Source organism: Bos grunniens, chromosome X, assembly GCF_055505025.1.
Source record: "Bos grunniens cultivar Pamir isolate PY7600 chromosome X, Bosgru_T2T1.0, whole genome shotgun sequence".
NCBI lineage: Eukaryota > Metazoa > Chordata > Mammalia > Artiodactyla > Bovidae > Bos > Bos grunniens.
The window spans coordinates 102,928,092-102,948,758 of NC_141194.1; the positions used below are offsets into that span (position 1 = coordinate 102,928,092).

At 37.1% G+C, this 20,667-nt stretch overlaps 1 protein-coding gene across 1 annotated transcript in view; it reads right to left on the reverse strand.

The window, feature by feature from the left end:
* Positions 1 to 8,808: 8,808 nt before the first annotated feature.
* The window catches only part of PCDH11X (protocadherin 11 X-linked), a 431,541-nt gene continuing 419,682 nt past the window's right edge, over positions 8,809 to 20,667 (reverse strand). Inside the window, exon 4 of the mRNA XM_086386944.1 lies at positions 8,809 to 11,538. Coding sequence (XP_086243070.1) covers positions 11,452 to 11,538 — 87 coding nt within the window. The 3' untranslated portion in view covers positions 8,809 to 11,451. The remainder of the gene's footprint in view (positions 11,539 to 20,667) is intronic.

A 20,667-nucleotide genomic window follows, 5' to 3' on the forward strand; every position in this document is an offset into this window, starting at 1 on the left:
AATAGAAAAAAATATCAACAGAAGCTCAATATGTTTCCATGCTACATATTAACAACAATGCCTAACACTCAGAGGTGATGCAAGGGAGAAGAGGAAAGGCAATTGAATTGGTGGAGAACACCCACAGAATTCCCAAAGCACACCTGATTAGCCAAGACAAACATTTTAGACAGAGCAAAGGAAAATGATACCTAAGGCATGGTTTCCATGATTAAGTTCCACTTTTAAGGAGTTGCTGGAGTTGTTCATTTAATTAATTTCTTGTTGAAGTGCATGCATTAAATGCCTTCAAGGATCCAAAAAGTCTGCAATATTTTTGTATCGTCCTTTCTCTATAAACATTCTTTACTACCATCTCTTTAGGGCATCAGGGAGGAGACATGCTATGCTGGTTAAGTGACCTCAGTGTTGCCTTCAAGTATCAGAAGCCTTAATAAGCACCACTGCCTCAAAAGAGTCAGCACAGATGTGTGACTGATTATTCATCTTGCTTGAACTCTCAACATACTTTGATTAGATACTTCTTCAGGTTTCCTTTGGTCAATGGGGAAGAGAGGCTGGGGGCTGGGATGCAGAGGTGTTGCCATTCTTATTCCTTGCATCAGGACACTTGAGACACTCCCTTACAACAGCTCATTTTCTCTATGCACGAAGCACACCTTAAATTTACACACAGTTACATGTCAGTTGAGTTCAGTCTCTCAGTCCTGCCCAACTCTTTGCGACCCCATGGACTGTAGCCCGCCAGGCTCCTTTTTCCATGGGATTCTCCAGGCAAGAATACTGGAGTGGGTTGCCATGTCCTCCTTCAGGGGATCTTCCCGACCCATGGATAGAACCCACGTCTTCTGCATCTACTGCAGGCAGATTCTTTACGGCTAGTGCCACCTGGAGAGACCACATGTCAGTTACATATATCTCAATAAAACTGAAAAACAATGGTCCAAGAGTCCCACAGTTATCTTTCATGGTCCAAATACATGTGCATTAAAGAGGCAAGGCAGATCACTAAATCCACTATTTGTGTACCTTCAGTATTTATGCCCAGCAAGCAGGTTCCCATTCCTGTAAATCCACAGAGTACAAGAGTAGCTTACATATAAACAGATACTTTAGAAAGAATTCATCCCCAAAATGATTTTATGGAGTATGTCAAGAGATCACTCAATAGCACTGAGCAAATTACTTGTAGTTGATTTTTCAAATGTAGCTTTAATTAGGATGTCAATTATTGAAGCCTCCAAGTATCAGAGTTCATTTGATTGTGTTTCAGATTTAGCCTCACTACGAGGAACACTGATGGAATTCTCAAAAGCAGCAGTGATGATGAAAAGAAAGTGAAAGACAGTTTTGCTTCTTGGGTCTCTTGTTCCATTATGTCCTACCATTTGATCTCTTGCCAAAGAAAGGCAGAGTTTAATGAATTAGTTATTTTAGAGGCTAAGTAAACATGTAAGAGTTGGACTGTGAAGAAAGCTGAGCGCCAAAGAATTGATGCTTTTGAACTGTGGTGTTGGGGAAGACTCTTTAGAATCCCTTGGACTGCAAGGAGATCCAACCAGTCCATTCTAAAGGAGGTCAGCCCTGGGATTTCTTTGGAAGGAATGATGCTAAAGCTGAAATTCCAGTACTTTGGCCACCTCATGCAAAGAGTTGACTCATTGGAAAAGACTCTGATGCTGGGAGGGATTGGGGGCAGGAGGAAAAGGGGACGACAGAGGATGAGATGGCCAGATGGCATCATCAACTCGATGGACCTGAGTTTGAGTGAACTCTGGGAGTTGGTGATGGACAGGGAGGCCTGGCATGCTGTGATTCATGGGGTTGCAAAGACTCGGACATGACTGAGTGACTGAACTGAACTGAACTGAATCTTCCTCTTTGGAGACTTTAAAAAAAAAAATGGAAACCACGTTGTGAAATGAAATAGGTTGAAAGACAGAGTAGCATGGACTTCTTGAAAATAAATGAATTAAGAAATAAACAATGTTGCATTAAATTAGAAAACACTGATCTCTGGCCTGGAGTTCAAACAGTCAAACTGTGTACACACACACAAAGTCACACACACGTTCACATATAAAATTAACTTTTATTGAATATTTACAATGTGCCAGACATTGTACTAAGTAATTTACATAGGTTATGCATATAATCTACACCAATTTCTGATAAAAGAAATGTATTAGTATTGTCATGATAAACAATGAAAATAAAACTTAGAGCTATTAAACAGTTTGGCAAAGATTACATAACTAGTCTGTGGCAATTCTGATATTCAAACCCAGACTTTTCTGACTCCAACGTGCAAACTCTAATTCAATATGATGTATGACCTCATCTCCTGTATTGGCAGGTGGTTCTTTACCACTAGCACCACCTGGGAAGCCTCTTCAAGAAAAGTGTAGGTGAATACCAGTCCTTAAGTGGGGGAGAATATTTTGTCTCTCATTGGAGAACTCTTACAGAATTCAAGATACACTACTAGATATGGAGTCATGAGTTGAAATCCATCCTTGTTCTCAAAGAGCTAACATTATAGACGGAGAATAAGATGTGGGCACAAATATTTGAAATATAAGCCTGTGTGTCATAAAAACCCTGAGAGTTACATACACAGTGCTATGGGAGCTCAGAGAATGGAGTGGACTCAGTCAACTTGGTGGACTGAAAAGCATTTCACATGGTACCTTAAAAGATGAGTACTATGCCAGTGGTTCAGCACAGGAGGAGATAAGGGAGAAACATTATTTGGAAGTGGAGAAATAGATACAAACAAATAGGTAGGGGGGAATAAGAAACTGAAGGAAGAGTAAAGAGTCTATTTTCATTAGAACATATGGTAGGCATTGAGCAATGAGCCAGAAAGAAAAGTGCAGAAAGACCAGAAAGAAAGTGTGGGTCAAAATACGGAAATATGGTTTCAATGCTATTCTCTAAAATCATCCCACCCTCGCCTTCTCCCACAGAGTCCAAAAGTCTGTTCTTTACATCTGTGTCTCTTTTGCTGTCTTGTATATAGGGTCTTCATAACCATCTTTCTAAAGTCCATATATATGAATTAATATACTGTATTGGTGTTTTTCTTTCTGACTTACTTCACTCTGTATAATAGGCTCCAGTTTCATCTGCCTTATTAGACCTGATTCATGTGTTTGGGGAGGGAGGTGGGAGGGGGGTTTGGGATCAGGGAACACATGTACACTCATGTCAATGTATGGCAATATATGGCAAATTCATGTCAATGTATGGCAAAAACCACCATAATATTGTAAAGTAATTAGCCTCCAATTAAAATAAATTAATTAATTTAAAAGAACATGGAAACATGGGACTGTAACCAAACTTCTTTCAGTAAGTAATGGGACGCAGTTGAAGATTTTTAAAGTAAGACCCTCCATAAGGACCTTCCAATCAGTATTGGAATTTAGGATGAAATGGAACAACAAACAGGTTCCAAGTAAGAAAAGGAGTCCATCAAGGCTGTATATTGTCACCCTGTTTATTTAACTTATAATTAGAGGAAAAAAAAAAAAGAAAAAAAGAAAAAAAAATGTCAATAACTTATATGCAGAGTACATCATGAGAAACGTTGGACTGGAAGAAGCACAAGCTGGAATCAAGATTGCTGGGAGAAATACCAATAACCTCAGATATGCAGATGACACCACCCTTATGGCAGAAAGTGAAGAGGAACTAAAAAGCCTCTTGATGAAAGTGAAAGAGGAGAGTGAAAAAGTTGGCTTAAAGCTCAACATTCAGAAAACGAAGATCATGGCATCCAGTCCCATCACTTCATGGGAAATAGATGGGGAAACAGTGGAAACAGTGTCAGACTTTATTTTTCCGGGCTCCAAAATCACTGAAGATGGTGACTTCAGCCATGAAATTAAAAGATGTTTACTCCTTGGAAGGAAAGTTATGATCAATCTAGATAGCATATTCAAAAGCAGAGACATTACTTTGCCAACAAAGGTTCGTCTAGTCAAGGCTATGGTTTTTCCTGTGGTTTTGTATGGATGTGAGAGTTGGACTGTGAAGAAGGCTGTGAGCCAAAGAATTGATGCTTTTGAACTGTGGTGTTGGAGAAGACTCTTGAGAGTCCCTTGGACTGCAAGGAGATCCAACCAGTCTATTCTGAAGGAGATCAGCCCTGGGATTTCTTTGGAAGGAATGATGCGAAAGCTGAAACTCCAGTACTTTGGCCACCTCATGTGAAGAGTTGACTCATTGGAAAAGACTCTGATGCTGGGAGGGATTGGGGGCAAGAGGAGAAGGGGACGACAGAGGATGAGATGGCTGGATGGCATCACTGACTCGATGGACGTGAGTCTGAGTGAACTCCGGGAGTTGGTGATGGACAGGGAGGCCTGGTGTGCTGCAATTCATGGGGTCGCAAAGAGTCGGACACGACTGAGCGACTGATCTGATCTGAACACGGTAGTTCTTTGAGAATAGACAGGAGAAATCTAGTAGAGGGGAGAGGAATGGGAGTTTTACAGCAGCATTCCAGGTGTGCTTTTGCAGCTTTATTGTAAAGAACATATAGATGAAATATATTTTGAAACTCACTTTGATAAATTCTAAGGTAACTCAAATCTGACCAAAGATCTTTTGTAGAAACCTGGTGAGAGTTTCAATATAAGTCTTCTGTTACCATACTCATTTTTCAATAACTTTAGTTAACAAAAAAACAGCTCTGTATTACAGAGAAGGGCTGACAACTTCAGAGGGATCAAGATGGTCTACAATATTTGCTAATAGGAATTAGCAGCTGGAAATAGCAGCAGGGGAGAAGGACTAGCTACTGCAAAGTCAAAGAAAACAGAAAACAAAAGAAAAAAGAAAAATCTTTACTGTCAGAGGCATGTAAACTGCTAAATTGTTCTAGCATTGCTTCTCTGACATTTGGGCACTAACATAAAATGGAGCGATTTGACATTGTTGCATGTGAAACAGAATATATTCTAAACAAATAAGGCCTGGAATGACAGATTTACTATTTAGATTATCTGTCAAATTCATGAGGTGAAGTACTTTCACATCACATTAAGGAATGTGATGTTCTATACGTTTTATAGATTATAAACATTATATGTTCTATATGTGTGTGTGTGTGTGTGTAAGCATGTGCATTAGTCACTTCAGTCATGTCCAACTCTTTGTGAGCCTAAGGACTATAGCCTGCCAGGTTCCTCTGTCTATTGAATTCGCAAGGCAAGAATACTGGAATGGGTTCCCATGCCCTTCTCCAGGGGATCTTCCCCATCCAGGGATCGAACCTGCATCTCTCACATCTCCTGCATCAGCAGATGAGTTATTTACTACTAGCACCACCTGGGAAGCTCACATGTATATCCAGGGATCGAACCTGAGTCTCCAGCATTGCAGGCAGATTCTTTACCATCTGAGCCATCAAGGAAGTGTGTGTGTGTGTATACTTATGCTATATACATATATATAGTATATATATGTATATATATGCTATATATATATATGTATATATAGCATAAGTGTGGCATAAACTCTTCCCAGTATTTTTTCCACATTTAGGGTAGAAATCAACAATTGGTCTAATGATTAGGTAATAAAATAGACCTAGAGATGAGATTTTGAAAAGTTTTTTTTCTTAATTTTTTATTTTATATATGTGTGTAACCAATTGACAATGTTGTGATCATTTCAGATGAACAGCGAAGAGACTGATTCATACATACATGTGTATACTTTATTTTTACTAATTTTTAACTTAGCTATAGATTATATCAGCAGGTGGATCAAAGTAACTTAGGGACCATATGCACTTGTTACTATGAACCTGTGCAAACTCAGCAGTGCTTCTTCTAATAGGATTTCTTTAATTTGCTTATGATAGTTTTAGATTAGATAAAAGGAAATCTCTTAAGCATATAATCTCTTGCTGATCTGAAAAAATAATATATAAACTTGAATAAACTGGAATTTTTCCTTCAGTATATCTGCTATGAAAATAAAGAGGCGTGAACGTATGATGTCTCTGGCAATTATCTAGTTTTCTGTTATAAATACTTCTGAAGGTTGTTAGCCCACTGAACTGTACGAGGTGAAAACCAACTCTACACTGGCCCTGAAATTATCTGTTTCATATGTGGGAGTATTTTAAGATGCTCAATCATCTTACTACCTAAGGGCAGAGTGTTACATACTAGGGCAGGCCATGTGAACCTAAGTGTCCATGCTTGCTATTGCCAGTTTCACTCAGTCAACTCATATACCTGGAATTATCCCTAACTTCTTGCTTTACTTTCCAATTTGTAAATGGGATAGGAGAAAAATGAAAAGGAATTGAATATCTGGCTATTGAACATCTATTGTGTGCCTGCTTTAGAATCTACTGTGTTAACACTCATAGCAATTCTATAAGAATGATATAAACATCCTCATATTGCAGATGTGAAAACAAATTTAGATGCTTTATCACCGATCCCAAGCTTCACATATAGTAATGGAAGAGCCATTGGCTGGAGTCTTACAATAAAGAGAACCCAATAATACAGTTGCCTAACCATGAATTACCAGCACTGCTTAAATATCTTTTCTACAGAATCCTTCCCACTAGTTCAGGATATCTGGCTTCTGAACATTAGTCCAAGTTTATCATATTCTCCCTTGGGCATTATACCTTGCCTGCTGACAGTTCACTTTTAAGGATCATACCTTCACCCTGAATGGTGTCCCAAACTCTACACCACCTAATTTGATGTGTATTCCTTTCTCGTATAGTCAACATTTAATTCCCAACATACTTTATTTATGACCTCACATGATAGAGTACACCAAGTGATGAGCTTTTAACACTGTGATCTCAGTATCATCAAAAAGTTTAATCTGTGATTATAAATACAATTTATTTTGCTTGGGAGGTAGACATTGCTAGAGGACTCATGTGCAAGCTAAGTTGTAATCCAGATTCTGTGTAAAGAAATGATTAATATGATAAAAAGTATATTCATCCTTGATTTCTTTCTTATATATTGAAAATTGAGACTTTTTAATTCATAAAAATTACTATTATATATTTTTGGTCCATATTCATGTTCTACTTTAAAGCTTAATATCCAGTGGATATTAACATCATAGTTATCAATTTTTCAAAACTGGTTGTCAATATTTTGTAGTCTAAGAGTTCCAGAAGAATGGTTCCCATCTGTTGCAGTGTGTATTCATCTGCTGTGGGTGTTTACAAGCCTTTTATCTGTGGACATGGCACAAATCTGCTATGCTGCTGAGATTCACTCATATGCCATGGGAATCAGTCACATGTGGGTTGTGTCACATGTCAGGTCACATATGGGGTGCATGTTTCACTGAAGAGACATTCTCTATGAATGTAAGAATGGGAGGCAGTGTATGGTTGGGGGAAAATCATGAACTTTAGAATCAGAACATTAGAGTTTTAATCCCTCTAACACTCAAGCCTTACACACATTATTCAACCTCTCTGAGCCCCAGTTTTCTCACTAAGAAAAGCAGATATTATAGCTATACATCAACAAAGCTGCTGTAGGGACTGGAGAAAAAGAAGAAATTGCTGTGGAGCACCTAGCATGATGACTTTAGTAGTCACTTAAAAATAAAATCATTAATGATTAAAAGTAAAGTACTCATACCACTAAAGATCAAGGACAAGAAATTATAAAACAATTGTTACAAAGATAAGCTTTAGAGCCAGACGCAGGAAATCTGCAATCTGTCTTTGTTACTTTCCAGCATCTCTTAGTGCTTCAACTTCCTCATCTACAAAATAGAGTTAATGATAATAGGCTTAATAATAGCTATAAGTTTGTAATGAGAATTAAATGAGTCAATGTTGTAACTGCTTAAAAGGCTACCTGCTATGTAGTAACTTTTATATAGATTTTGTGAAATAAAATAAATATATTCCATTGCTACATATGATTTTCTTTGTCTTTACAAAGTAAAAATGTGTACATAAGATGTTATGGAATAACTCAAATGAACTTTTTGGCCATCCTAACACTTTTTATTATTCCCCTGTACCACTTTACAGAGTTTGCACTATTTTATTTACTTTCTGTGTCAGAGGTCAGTTGTGTTATTTGTGGGAGACTTGAGTCACTAGCTATGGGTGTGAAGGTTTGGGGAGTTAATGGCAAGTAACTGCAAGGAGATCCAACTAGTCAATCCTAAAGGAAATCAGTCCTGAATATTCACTGGAAGGACTGATGCTGAAGCTGAAACTTCAGTACCTTAGCCACATGATGCGAAGAACTGACTTATTGGAAAAGACCCTGATGCTGGGAAAGATTGAAGGCAGGAAGAAAAGGGGACAACAGAGGATGAGATGGTTGGATGGCATCACTGACTGGATGAATATGAGTTTGAGCAAGGTCTGAGAGTTGGTGTTGGACAGGGAAGCCTGGCATGCATGGGGTCGCAAACAGTCAGACGCGACTGAGTGACTGAACTGAACTGAACTGAATGGGTCCATTCCTTGATCACATATTCTATAGCAGTTGCCTAATACTACTGATTTATTAATGAATATAAGTTGTGATCACAATACATCTGTATTTAATGAAGTACAGTGGCAACCAAGTTAATGTCTATATTCATAATCAGACTATCCTTAGAATTTTTTCACAATCAAGGCCATTGTCCTTGAAAGTCATAGAAAACCATAAAAAGACTCCTCCCACATATACTAGTTTTATTTTGTTTTAAGTTTTTGAGAGAATATTATTCAGTTTTAGACTTGCTTGCATGCTGAGCATTGTAATTACTAAGAATCAGGGGGCAGAAAAGGTGTTTGACCTGGAAGAATTTATTATCCAAGGGAAAAAGTTCAAGTTATTATAAAATGCTGCATTACCAAAAAATAAGAATTCCACATGAACTGACATATGTAAACAGCATGTGCAAAACTGGGAAATGAACATTTCTGAGTAGCTCTCTATTTCCCCCAGTACTTCACAGATGCAGTGAATATTTATGACCCCATAGTTGTCCCCTTCACACTTAAAAGCTACTGTGAGTTATTTGCTTTATTTTTCAATGTTTTTTAAAAATCATGTTAATTTTTAAAAATCTAACTTGGAACTTCAAGACATGCACCCCAGTTGTATACATAATTTTCTAAAAATTCTAATAAAAATCTAAAAATTTACTTATAAGGCTATTTCTTATAAGGAAATGGACACTTACATTTTGATTTTCATTATTCAAAGAATAAGCTGAACTATTTCATGGTTCACAAGTTACTTTAATTAGTTGAACTTTATAGATAAGAACAATTCTGCTTAATGGGACACCATTACAGTGCCCATTTAAAAGAAATAAACCTTCCAAGTCACTATCTGTTTCATGAGTCTTAATTAATTGTCATCTGAATGGCAGAGGGAAGCATTATCAAAGAGTTTACAGATTTCAGTGGAGGAATAGAAATAATTTAATTTTCAGGTTATAATCTATTTCAGTAGTTTCTGTTTTTAGATTGTTGCTTTTAAAATCCCACAAATGAGTAGTGAATATCTTACTAACTATAAGGAACTATAAAACTTATTTATAAAACACATATTTTCTTTAAACTTTTCAGAGGCAAGTGCAGTGTTTACCAAAAACAAGGTTGGAAAGTCCCTATCTGTATCATATTCATAATAATAGTATGCAGTGCAATCCACCACTCTGTAACACATCTTAAATTTCAATTGAAATCTCAGGCAGTAAGGACACTCAAAGCTGTCAGATACCTGCAAGATTTACCTAATACAAGAGTCTCAAGTAAAACATACTGTATAAGAAACAATTGTGTGTCTAACAAGATTTAAACAAACAGGAGAATCAGTAATCAGCAAAAAATTAGTACAGTTATTTATGTTGCACTCAATTTAGTAGAATACAATCAGGAGTTACTGGCTGAAAAAAATATTGCTGATAGAGCAATGTCTTATTCATAGAGGAAGAGTCTTACTTAACAATGTCTAATTTCACTTGACTTCTATTTACCCTAGCCCACTTCATGTCAGACTAGTATTTCAAATCTTTGGACTGTAAAGTACAGATTTTAAAATTGTGTGCTTTTCCTCAAAACTGCTATTCAGAAGACTACATAGGTTCTTAATTAAGTATATAGATGTGGGTTATATCACCATGTATTCTACATTCTCATCAGTTTTCTTGAGACTGAATCAGAAGTGCAAGAGTAGAAAGTCAGTTTGAAATTTGGCAGAACTTCATGAATTTGGATTCAAGTAATTTTGTACAGTTCTGAGGTTGCAATGAACTTTATTTAATTAATCATTTCTTCCCACAGTGCATGCATTAATTCTGCAACTTTTCCTAAAGAGGATAAATTAATTCTGTAAAATATTTTAGGATATTATTATTATAGAACACATAACTTCCATGAGTTTCAGAAGCACTCATGAAATAATAAACAATGTGATTCTCTCCTCACTTCTTTTTGGTTTTTTTCTAATACTCTGGATATACATTTATGTATCTACCTTTAAAAATATTTATTTCCTTAGTAACATGTAAAAGACATTTGAAAATATCTGGATAGAGGATAATTTATGGTTATTAATTTGGCACCCAAGGTGTCAGATGCAGGACCTCTCTGTTATTAGCAACATTAGGTAAACCAGCTACAGAATAACAAATTGCAAACAAATGTTTAGATTGATCTCATTTCATTTTTAAAATCCCTTAAGGCCTCTATGAAGAAAACAAATGTGATTGGCTTTGTCAGTCGCATTCTGAGCCGCCCTGATGGAGATGACTAAAAGTGAATTATGTAAAAATAACTTATAGCTTAATTTCTTTTTAAATTCAAGCTGGTTTGTTACAAGGAGGTCATACTAAAATTTGCCTAATTAACATAAAATCAAATTGTCCTATACCTTAAATTTCCCAGGTTGCTCAGTGGTAAAGAATTCACCTGCCAACGCAGAAGATGAAGGAGACCCAGATTCAATCCCTGGGTCTGGTAGATCCCCCTAGAGGAGGAAATGACAACCCACTCCAGTATTCTTGCCTGGAGAATCCCATGGACAGAGGAGACTGGCAGGCTACAGCCCATAGGGTCACAGAGTCAAACACAACTGAGCATGCACGCATATATACCTTAAACTTAAGTAATACTACAAAACAGTGGTTCTCAATTTCTGTTGTTGTTCTTCCACTACCTCGTGACTAGATTTACACATCAGTGAAACAATCATTTAGAAGATACTTTTTGGGTGATGCTTGCATCTGATCTAACAAATAAACTACCTCCACTATTATTATAGAAACACACTAGGAAGAAATAGGTATTTACAGTCATATTTTCACACAAGTCGAGGGCAAAGTCACCTAAAGAAATTTCAAAGAACATATATTGAGAAATATAACAATAATTTTTTTATATACATTCATAAAATCAGTTAAAGGGAAACATTGTGTTTCCTTTCAAACCTGTGGTTGGGGATGAGTCCAGATCTCCACAGTAGTTGTTCCTTTCATGGGTGTGTGAGATCGTACAACTTCCTTCATTGGCTTTAAAGAAGGAAAAAACAGAAGTATTTGATAAATTATTTGTTAAATGTGAAAAACATAGTACATTGCACACAAGCATCAAACACAGGTAAGTAAAAGAGTGCCTGAGTAAATATCTCTTTCCAGATACTGCAGTTATTGAGAATTTACAGTGTAACAAGTACAGTTCTAGGTAAGGGAATAAACAAGAGAAAAAAGAACTCTTTTTCTCATAAAGCTTATATACCAGTGTTACATTTAAGAGTTCCATTAAACATATGAATAGGATTGTGGAGGGCAAATTTTAAATATTTAAATGAATGAAATTTAAGCTGCAGACACTTTCAGTCCAATGCTTTTACAACTCAATGGCTTCAATAACTTGTGTTTGCAAATTTACAGTGTCTGAAATTAAAATCTATCCTGGGAGTGCCACCACATCACAAAGTTGCTATTTATCATAGGAAGATATTTAATAGTTGATATAAATGCTAAGAAATTTATGAATTGGTACACAGATACTAGCATACCAACCCAGAATAATTATCACGATCTTGAAAAGACATTTTATATCCATTTTATTTTTCTCAAGACAGAGAGCATATTCTCTGTTTTAATAATGTTGAATATATTTAGAAAAGGCAGAGGAACCAGAGATGAAATTGCCAACATCCTCTGTATCATTGAAAAAGTGAGATGGTTCCAGAAAAACATCTACTTTTGCTTTATTGACTAGGACAAAGCCTTTGACTATATGGATGACAACAAACTGTGGAAAATTCTTAAAGAGATGGGAATACCAAACCACCTCCCATGCCGCCTGAGAAATCTATATGCAAGTCAAGAATCAACAGTTAGAACTGGACATGGATCAACACACTGGCTCCAAATAGGGAAAGGAGTATGTCAAGGCTGTATATTGTCACCCTGCTTATTTAACTTATATGCAGAGTACATCATGAGAAATGCCAGGCTGAATGAAGCACAAGCCGGAATCAAGATTGTCAGGAGAAATATCAATAACCTCAGATATGCAGATGACATCACACTTATGGCAGAAAGCAAAGAAGAACTAAAGAGCTTCTTGATGAAAGTGAAAGAGGAGAATGAAAAACCTGGCTTAAAACTCAACATTCAGAAAACTAAGATCATTGCATCTGCTCCCATCACTTCATGGCAAATAGATGGAGAAACAATGGAAACAGTGAGAGACTTTATTTTCCTGGCCTCCAAAATCACTGCAGATGGTGACTGCAGCCATGAAATGAAAAGACACTTGCTCTAAGAAGAAAAGCTGTGACCAATCTAAACAACATATTAAAAAACAGAGGCATTACTTTGCCAAAAAAAGTCCGTCTAGTCAAAGCTATGGTTTTAACATGTATGAATGTAAGAGTTGGACTATAAAGAAAGCTGAACATCAAAGAATTGATGATTTTGAACTGTGGTATTGGAGAAGACTCTTGACAGTCCCTTGGACTGCAAAGAGATCCAACCAGTCCATCCTAAAGGAAATCAGTCCTGAAAATTCATTGGAAGGACTGATGCTGAAGCTGAAACTCCAATACTTTGGCCACGTGATGTGAAGAGCTGACTCATTTGAAAATACCCTGATGCTAGGAAATATTGAAGCTGGAGGAGAAGGGGAAGACAGAGGATGAGATGGTTGGATGGGCATCACTGATGTGGTGGAGATGAGATTGAGTAGGCTCTGGAAGTTGGTGATGGATAGGGAAGCCTGGCCTGCTGCAGTCCACAGGGTCACAAAGATTCAAACACGACTGAGTGACTTAACTGACTGACTATATTTTCTATATGTGTGAATTTAGTATATGGGATAAAGGGTTTGGAACATCACATTTTTAAGGTTTGGTTGAGCAAGAATTATTATGCTTTCATTTAAATGCAAATTGTGTTTATTCTGCAATGACACTATAGCTGTGAAAAAAGAATTCAATATGCATTTATATTACCAGGCTAAGCACTCATCACAACATTCCAACTCACAGGAAAGCAACAGAAGAATTAGGAATTTAAAATGAAACATATCATGTTAGAATTTCATCACAAAAATAAATAAAAATGAGTGACAAAAATCAGTTTATGAAAGGCTCATTTGTTAGCCAATCGGAGAGAACCACTTACTGATGTGAGTTATTAAATCAGACTTGCTTAGATAACCAAAGAAACAGGTCTAGAAAACATAAACTTAAGATTATTACCATTTCACCACATTGAGAGTAACATCAATGGTGATTTTTTTTTTTTTTAAGGCAAATGATATTGGGTAGTTTTCCTTGTCTTCTTCATGAGTTAACAGATCCTACCAACAACTTTTAATTATTGATACTTACTTGAGGAAGCAATAACAAGTTTGAAGTGACTAAAGAATGAATTGTGTAGAACAGAATGGACAAGAATATTTTTGAAGAATTTGACAAAACCTGATCTGGAATCTGCTAAGGTGTTTTGCAATTAATGGTGGATAAGATAAATGTGGCACAGAAAAAAAGTTTAACTGGACAAATATACAAGACTTGGGAAAATGTAAGGTGTTCAAAGCCTATGTTTATTGTACTAATATTATACATCAGCAGGTGTTTTGTGCAAAATATTTGAGTGTATCATGTGTTATTGAACTAGGAGTGTCAATAGTGAACTTTATTCACTATTGATAATGGAACCATATTCATTCTGTGAACTTTCATCTAAACAGCAAGCTGAATATTCTGACTTGCCCTACCATATATATAAGTAGTTAGAATATAAATTGGCTTATAAGTGGCAAAGTTTTATTTTTGAGCTCAAAGCCAAGACTGAAATTTTGCTGAATTGGAAGTTCCCTTCGCCACTATTATTGAATACTGACTCACTCTGGCAGTTAGTTTTCATTGCAAACTTGATAATGTCTCAATAAATCAGTTTAAAATTGTAAGGTTAATGAGTGCTTATATGCAAGACTTACACTACAGTAAAATCATGTTGATGACAATCAAAATTTTGAATCGCAAGTAATGGTAAGTTACTATATACACTCCAGTCCTCTAGAAGTTCAAATAAGCAAAATCTCTATCTGTGCACACACACAAATTTGCAATGGGTTGCAGTAAATATGGAATTAAGGAGCCTTTACCTAACTGTCAATTATAAATGTTTAATCTTTGAGTCTTCCCTTGTGGTCTAGTGGTTGAGAATCCACCTTCCAATGCAGGGGACTCAGGTTCAATCCCTGGTCAGGAAACTAGGATCGCATATGCCATGGAGCAGCTAAGCCTGTGCACCACAACTACTGCACTTGTGCACCACAACTAGAGAACTCATATGCCACAACATAAGATCCCTTGTGGTGTAACTAAGACCTAACATAGGCTAATAAATAATTTTTTTTTAAAAAAGAAATGATTAATCTTCAATATAATCACACTAAATGGCTTCTGCTGCTGCAGCTAAGTCGCTTCAGTCGAGTTGGACTAAATGGCAGATATGAAGGAAAAATCTAATAGAATTTTTCACATGCCTTCTAAAGATAGATATGTTGAGTTAAAACTATATGCTTCTGGACTGATATCAGTATTTGGCAGTACCTATCTGTGTGAAAAGACATTTTCCAAGATCAGATACACAAGTCCATTAATTAGTAGTTCTCTGCTACATGAAACTTCGTACTCATTACACTTGATGATGTAAATAGCATCAGTTAAAATTTTATGGAAATTTGGTTTCTCTTTTGTTATATATAAAACTTCATGAAACTGAACAGGGCCTTGTGGGGCTCCTGGACACAAAAGTCTTTCTATTTCCCCTGTTTCTTGTTTGTAGGAAATAGGCTTCATCCAGACTCCATGACCATCCCTAGTTCCAAAGGGCATGTTCAAACAGTTGCTAATCAGGGAAAGGAAAGGATAGGAGAAAAAGGAGGAGCAGTTAAGAAACAATAGTGCAACCTTGGGGCAGGGTCCTGGTTCCTCCTGAAGGGATATATATAACAATATTTTTGAGTTCTTCTACTGGAACTAAGATCCCAACCAAATGGAAGATGTTAACTATTTGATGAAACATTCTTCATTCCAGAGAAAAAGTCAGAGTTTGATAACCTTGAGAACCACAGAAGCCCCTCATAAGACCACATGATGCCAGGTGATCTGTATATTGAAGGAATGCAGGCCCTGCATGCACCCTGATCCTTTTCAGCAGCCTTGCTCCTTGAACCATTACTAAAAAATTCACCACAAGCTCCCTTGGAATGGGACACACAGTTTTGAGGTCATTAGCCCACTGTGGCCTTTTTTGCCTGCAATGGCATCCTTTGCCTGACAAGGCAATAAAGCTATTCTTCTCTACTTCACCCTTTACAGAAAAGGTTTGCTGACCTCTGATCTAGAGGAAAAGAAAAGAAACACTAGTAACTATAATTGATGGACAAGTCTATGAAATAAATACAACCCCTAGAAGCAGAGGGTAAAGAGGAGAGTTTTTCTGGCAATTTAGTCTAAGTTAAGGAAATCCAAGATGTGTTCTATATGATGGAAGATGTAACTGAATGATGGGACAAATATATGGGAAAGTGAATTAAGTACATACTCCTGATGGACTTGTAAAGTCAACTGGTGATTTTATAGGGGCTTCCCTGGTGGCCCAGATGGTAAAGAATCTGCCTGCAATGCAGGAGACCCAAGGTTTGATCCCTGGGTTGGTCAGATCCGCTGGAGAAGGGAATGGCTACTTACTCTAGTATTCTTGCCTGGAGAATTCCATGGACAGTGGAGCCTGGTGGGTTACAGTCCATGGGGTTGCAAAGAGTCAGACACAACCAAGCGACTTTCACTTTCATGTTTTCATTATACACTAAAAAAAGCAGAAATACTCAAATGTATTTGAGCAAAGTGTTCTGTGCCATAGGAGTTTCTAGGCAGATTTGTGCTCAGATCTCAGATTTAGCTTTATTATTAAACCAAGTCTACTAGTGTTACATTTCCCATGCACATTTTAACCATTTGTTTTTAACATTTTCTGTCAATTGTAAGCAGTTTTATGTCTGTCTATGGAGCTATTTGTTAAATGTATCATGCCACATTGTAGATGAGCAAAATGCCACCCTAAGATATATATTTTTGACATGAGGATTAATTTAGGCTGATTATTTTTAAGTAACAGAGGGCTTAGGAAGTTTTTCCTTTTCCTCCCCCCTTAAAGTCCTAAAAGAATTTAGATAAAAGGCTTATTCCCAGAACAGAGCTATCACTAGAGATATTTGCAAAAAATATAAGCATGATGAGATGGGGGAAACTAAGCAGGGCCTCTGTGTCCCACCCTCTCTGCAGGGCCCAGGGAACATTTGTTTACCAAAGATTTGCTTTTCCATCTCCATGTGAATTGCCTTCCTCAGCTTCAAAGTCCCAAATCACTACCCCCAGGATCCTTCTCTGTGTAGAGCTGAAGATGGTATTTAAGGTGAGACTGACAGCCATTTTGGTGAGTAACTCAGTTTCCCTCAGTTCAGTTCAGTTCAGTTCAGTCGTTCAGTCGTGTCCGACTCTTTTCGACCCCATGAATCACAGCACGCCAGGCCTCCCTGTCCATCACCAACCCCCGGAGTTCACTCAAACTCATGCCCATCCAGTCGGTGATGCCATCCAGCCATCTTATCCTCTGTCGTCCCCTTTTTCTCCTGTCCCCAATCCCTCCCAGCATCAGTCTTTTCCAATGATTCAACTCTTCGCATGAGGTGGCCAAAGTACTGGAGTTTCAGCTTTAGCATCATTCCTTCCAAAGAACACCCAGGGCTGATCTCCTTTAGAATGGACTGGTTGGACCTCCTTGCAGTCCAAGGGACTCTCAGGAGTCTTCTAGGTCTCTCCTATGTATGCATGTTATTCAATTTTTGTTTGACTTTTGCCTGTTAATTTGTCTCATGTTAATTTAATTCTTAGACCAGTGAGAAGAACTTAGAAAGATAGAGTAAAATTTTTCCTCTCTGTGCTGTGCTTAGTCACTCAGTCATGTCCGACTCTTTGCAACTCCATGGACAGTAGCCCACCAGGCTCCTCTGTCCATGGGGATTTTTCAGGCAAGAATACTAGAGTGAGTTGTCATGCCCTCCTCCAGGGGATCTTCCCAACCCAGGGATTGAACCCAGGTCTCCAGTGTTGCAGGCAGATTCTTTACCATCTGGCCCAACAGGGAAGCTCATTTCCTCTCTGACAACATTCAAATGTTCACTGAACTATATAAGGATGGTATTTTAGGTGGTCAAATACTTAAAGCTATGTGGATGTATCTTTTCCACTTAAATTTGGCAATTAAACATCTCTATTGTATAATATGCTTCAATATTCAAACATTAAGAAAAATCTATTGGTTTGTTTTTGTACAAAAAAACAAATTAAAGTTAAAATAATACTCCCACCCCTAAAAATGTTCTTCCATTACCCCTCCCCCTTCTACCAAGACCCACAGTTTTAATGCTAGTAACTAGGAAATAGTCTAATAAAATAGCTCTAACATACAGAACTGCTGAGCATTAACTATGATGAAAGTGAAAGAAATGGTAGTTCTAGGATTAATAGTGATCAAAAATATGTATTTTACTTTTTTTAAAAAATGAAATATGGTTCATCATTGACATCTGAAAATTAATACGCTTGTCTACATTTCTGTTCCCTTACATGTACCACATACTGAACCAATCTGCATTTTCCCTTTTATGGAATCAGATGTCAAGTAAAGAGTAAAGTGCTTTATAATAATCACTGTCTTTAAAGATTTAAGCCTCATTTTATCCAGTTCATGTTAAGACAGTGCTCAATAGTAAAAAGTGAGAAGTATGTCTTACCATTGAGCTTAAAGAGTTTTGAGAAGTGTCACTGGCATTATTGCTAAAAGTACAAAAATAATACTTTCAAGAGAAGGATGGATATATATTGGATCTCCTTATCATTCTTGAGTCAGATATTACTAGTTCATAGTTTAGACATTGGAAAGGAATTCAATGTTATTTTAAAATGTATTAAATCCTTAAACACTAACATTTCACCCATGATGTTCTGTTGGTCTAATAAAATAGTCATATGTGAAAGAAAAAAAAAAAGTTCATTTATCTTATTTCACCTTTCAGAATCCAGAAATTTTATGGCTTAAAAATTTATCTATAGTCTGCTTGAGTGATTTTACCTAGAAATGTGGGAAGAGTCCAGCTAATAAAAAGTATTGATTCAGTGTAAATGACCAAAACTTTATTAAATCTCCCCCAATTTGGGGGGGGGGCAGGTCTGAGGCAAGAAGTAAGGAAATTTCAGCCAAATTTCTATTCACAGAAATGTGAATTATAGCTCATAATATATACAATGATATAGTTTCTGTGATTGTCAGGAACATATTTTCAGCTGCCACAGGATTTAGTCTTTCAAAAAATAGTGGGAGACTGTTACACGTGACCTATAAGAGTAAAATTCACTTCCCCAACTGTAAGGGGACAACAGAGGTTGAGATGGTTGGATGGCATCACTGACTTAATGGACATGATTTTAAGCAAGCCCTGGGAGTTGGTGATGGCCAGGGAGGCCTGGTGTGCTGCAGTCCATGGGGTCACAAAGAATCGGACACAACTGAGAGACTGAACTGAACTCAACTGTAGGTGCCTTGCCAAAAAAAAAAGGCTTATGAAGCAACATGATTTGATTGAACTCTCTAAATACAGCAAGACCTTCTAACTCTTCTCGAATATTTTCCTGACAGTTTCACACAGAAGCTGAGCTTCAGGGGCTTAACATATTGACTGCATACCTTCCCTCGCCTAATCCCAAATTACTGGACCGTGCAAACGCAGACTAATTTTGTGATCAGTTTAAGGTGAAATGTGGAATGCATACCTCATTCTCCCTGTTAAAAAAATTTATTGCCACTTAAATCTAATTGTTAGGGGAAGCACACTGATTGAAACCGCCCACCCTGGCCAGGCACCATAGTAACCATTTACATGAGTTGTTTTATGACAGGAGATCCTGATATGAATACAGAACTAATAAGCCACCACCAACCAGAAGAGTTCGGGAAAGGTTGAAAGGAGACACCGCGTGTCCATCCACTTCCCAGAATCCCTCTCACTAGCATCCATCTTGGCTGAGCGATGCGTGCACCACCAGGAAAGACTCTGAATTAGAATGATTGGCCAAAGACCACCCGGAATCTAATCCCATCACCATAAAACCCGAGACCGCGAGCCATGTGGCAGAGCAGTTCTCCTGGGTTCCCTTACCCTACCGTTCTCCACCCAGGTGCCCTTTCCCAATAAAATCTCTTGCTTTGTCAGCACATGTGTCTCCTTGGACAATTCATTTCTGAGGGTTAGCCAAGAGTCCAGTTTTGGGGCATGGAAAGGGTCCCCCTTCCTGCAACATAATGATAAGAAAATTATAGTTAAAATAAGATCATGATATCTCGGACTAGAGTCTCAACATTATATTATTGTTTCAAAATCTAACAAAAAGAGAATCCAGAGGAGCTTCAGTGATTCAGCAATTACATTTCTTTCTCAAATATAGCTGGTTTCCCATTAGAAATGCAAGTATGTTTCCATTTTCTTGGTAATCATACACACTCCAGGAATCTCAAATTTTGCAGAAACGTGGCATTCTAAATTGTCACAACCATCCCTTTATTTAACTACTAAAGACTACAAGTGAATTTAACTCATAGATTATTGTTATTTTATTGCTGTATATTTGACATATTGACAGATTAGGGGAAAAAAGTCTCCTCAAACTATCATATGAGACAATTTTAGGAGAGTTTTATGTAATACCTACCACAAAGATATATGCCTAAAGAAATGTAAGGTTGCAGGTGATGTTTCTAGAGATAACATTTACAAAAATTTCCCCACATTCTCATTTACTTCTTTAAAAGAAATCAAAATCCTTACTATGGAAATAATATCCATCAAAACCATGGCAACATTTACAAATATGAACTGTAATTTGATCCCTATTTTTGCCCATGATATGTTTAGTTGAAGGATTTTGTGTTAAAATCCTTGGCAAAATATCAACTTTCAACTTTTGTAATAAATTACAGGGAACATTTTTCAATGATAGAGAATACACTCCAGAAAATTCCTGAAAATTCCTTCGTTAATCCCTACTCTCTTTAAAG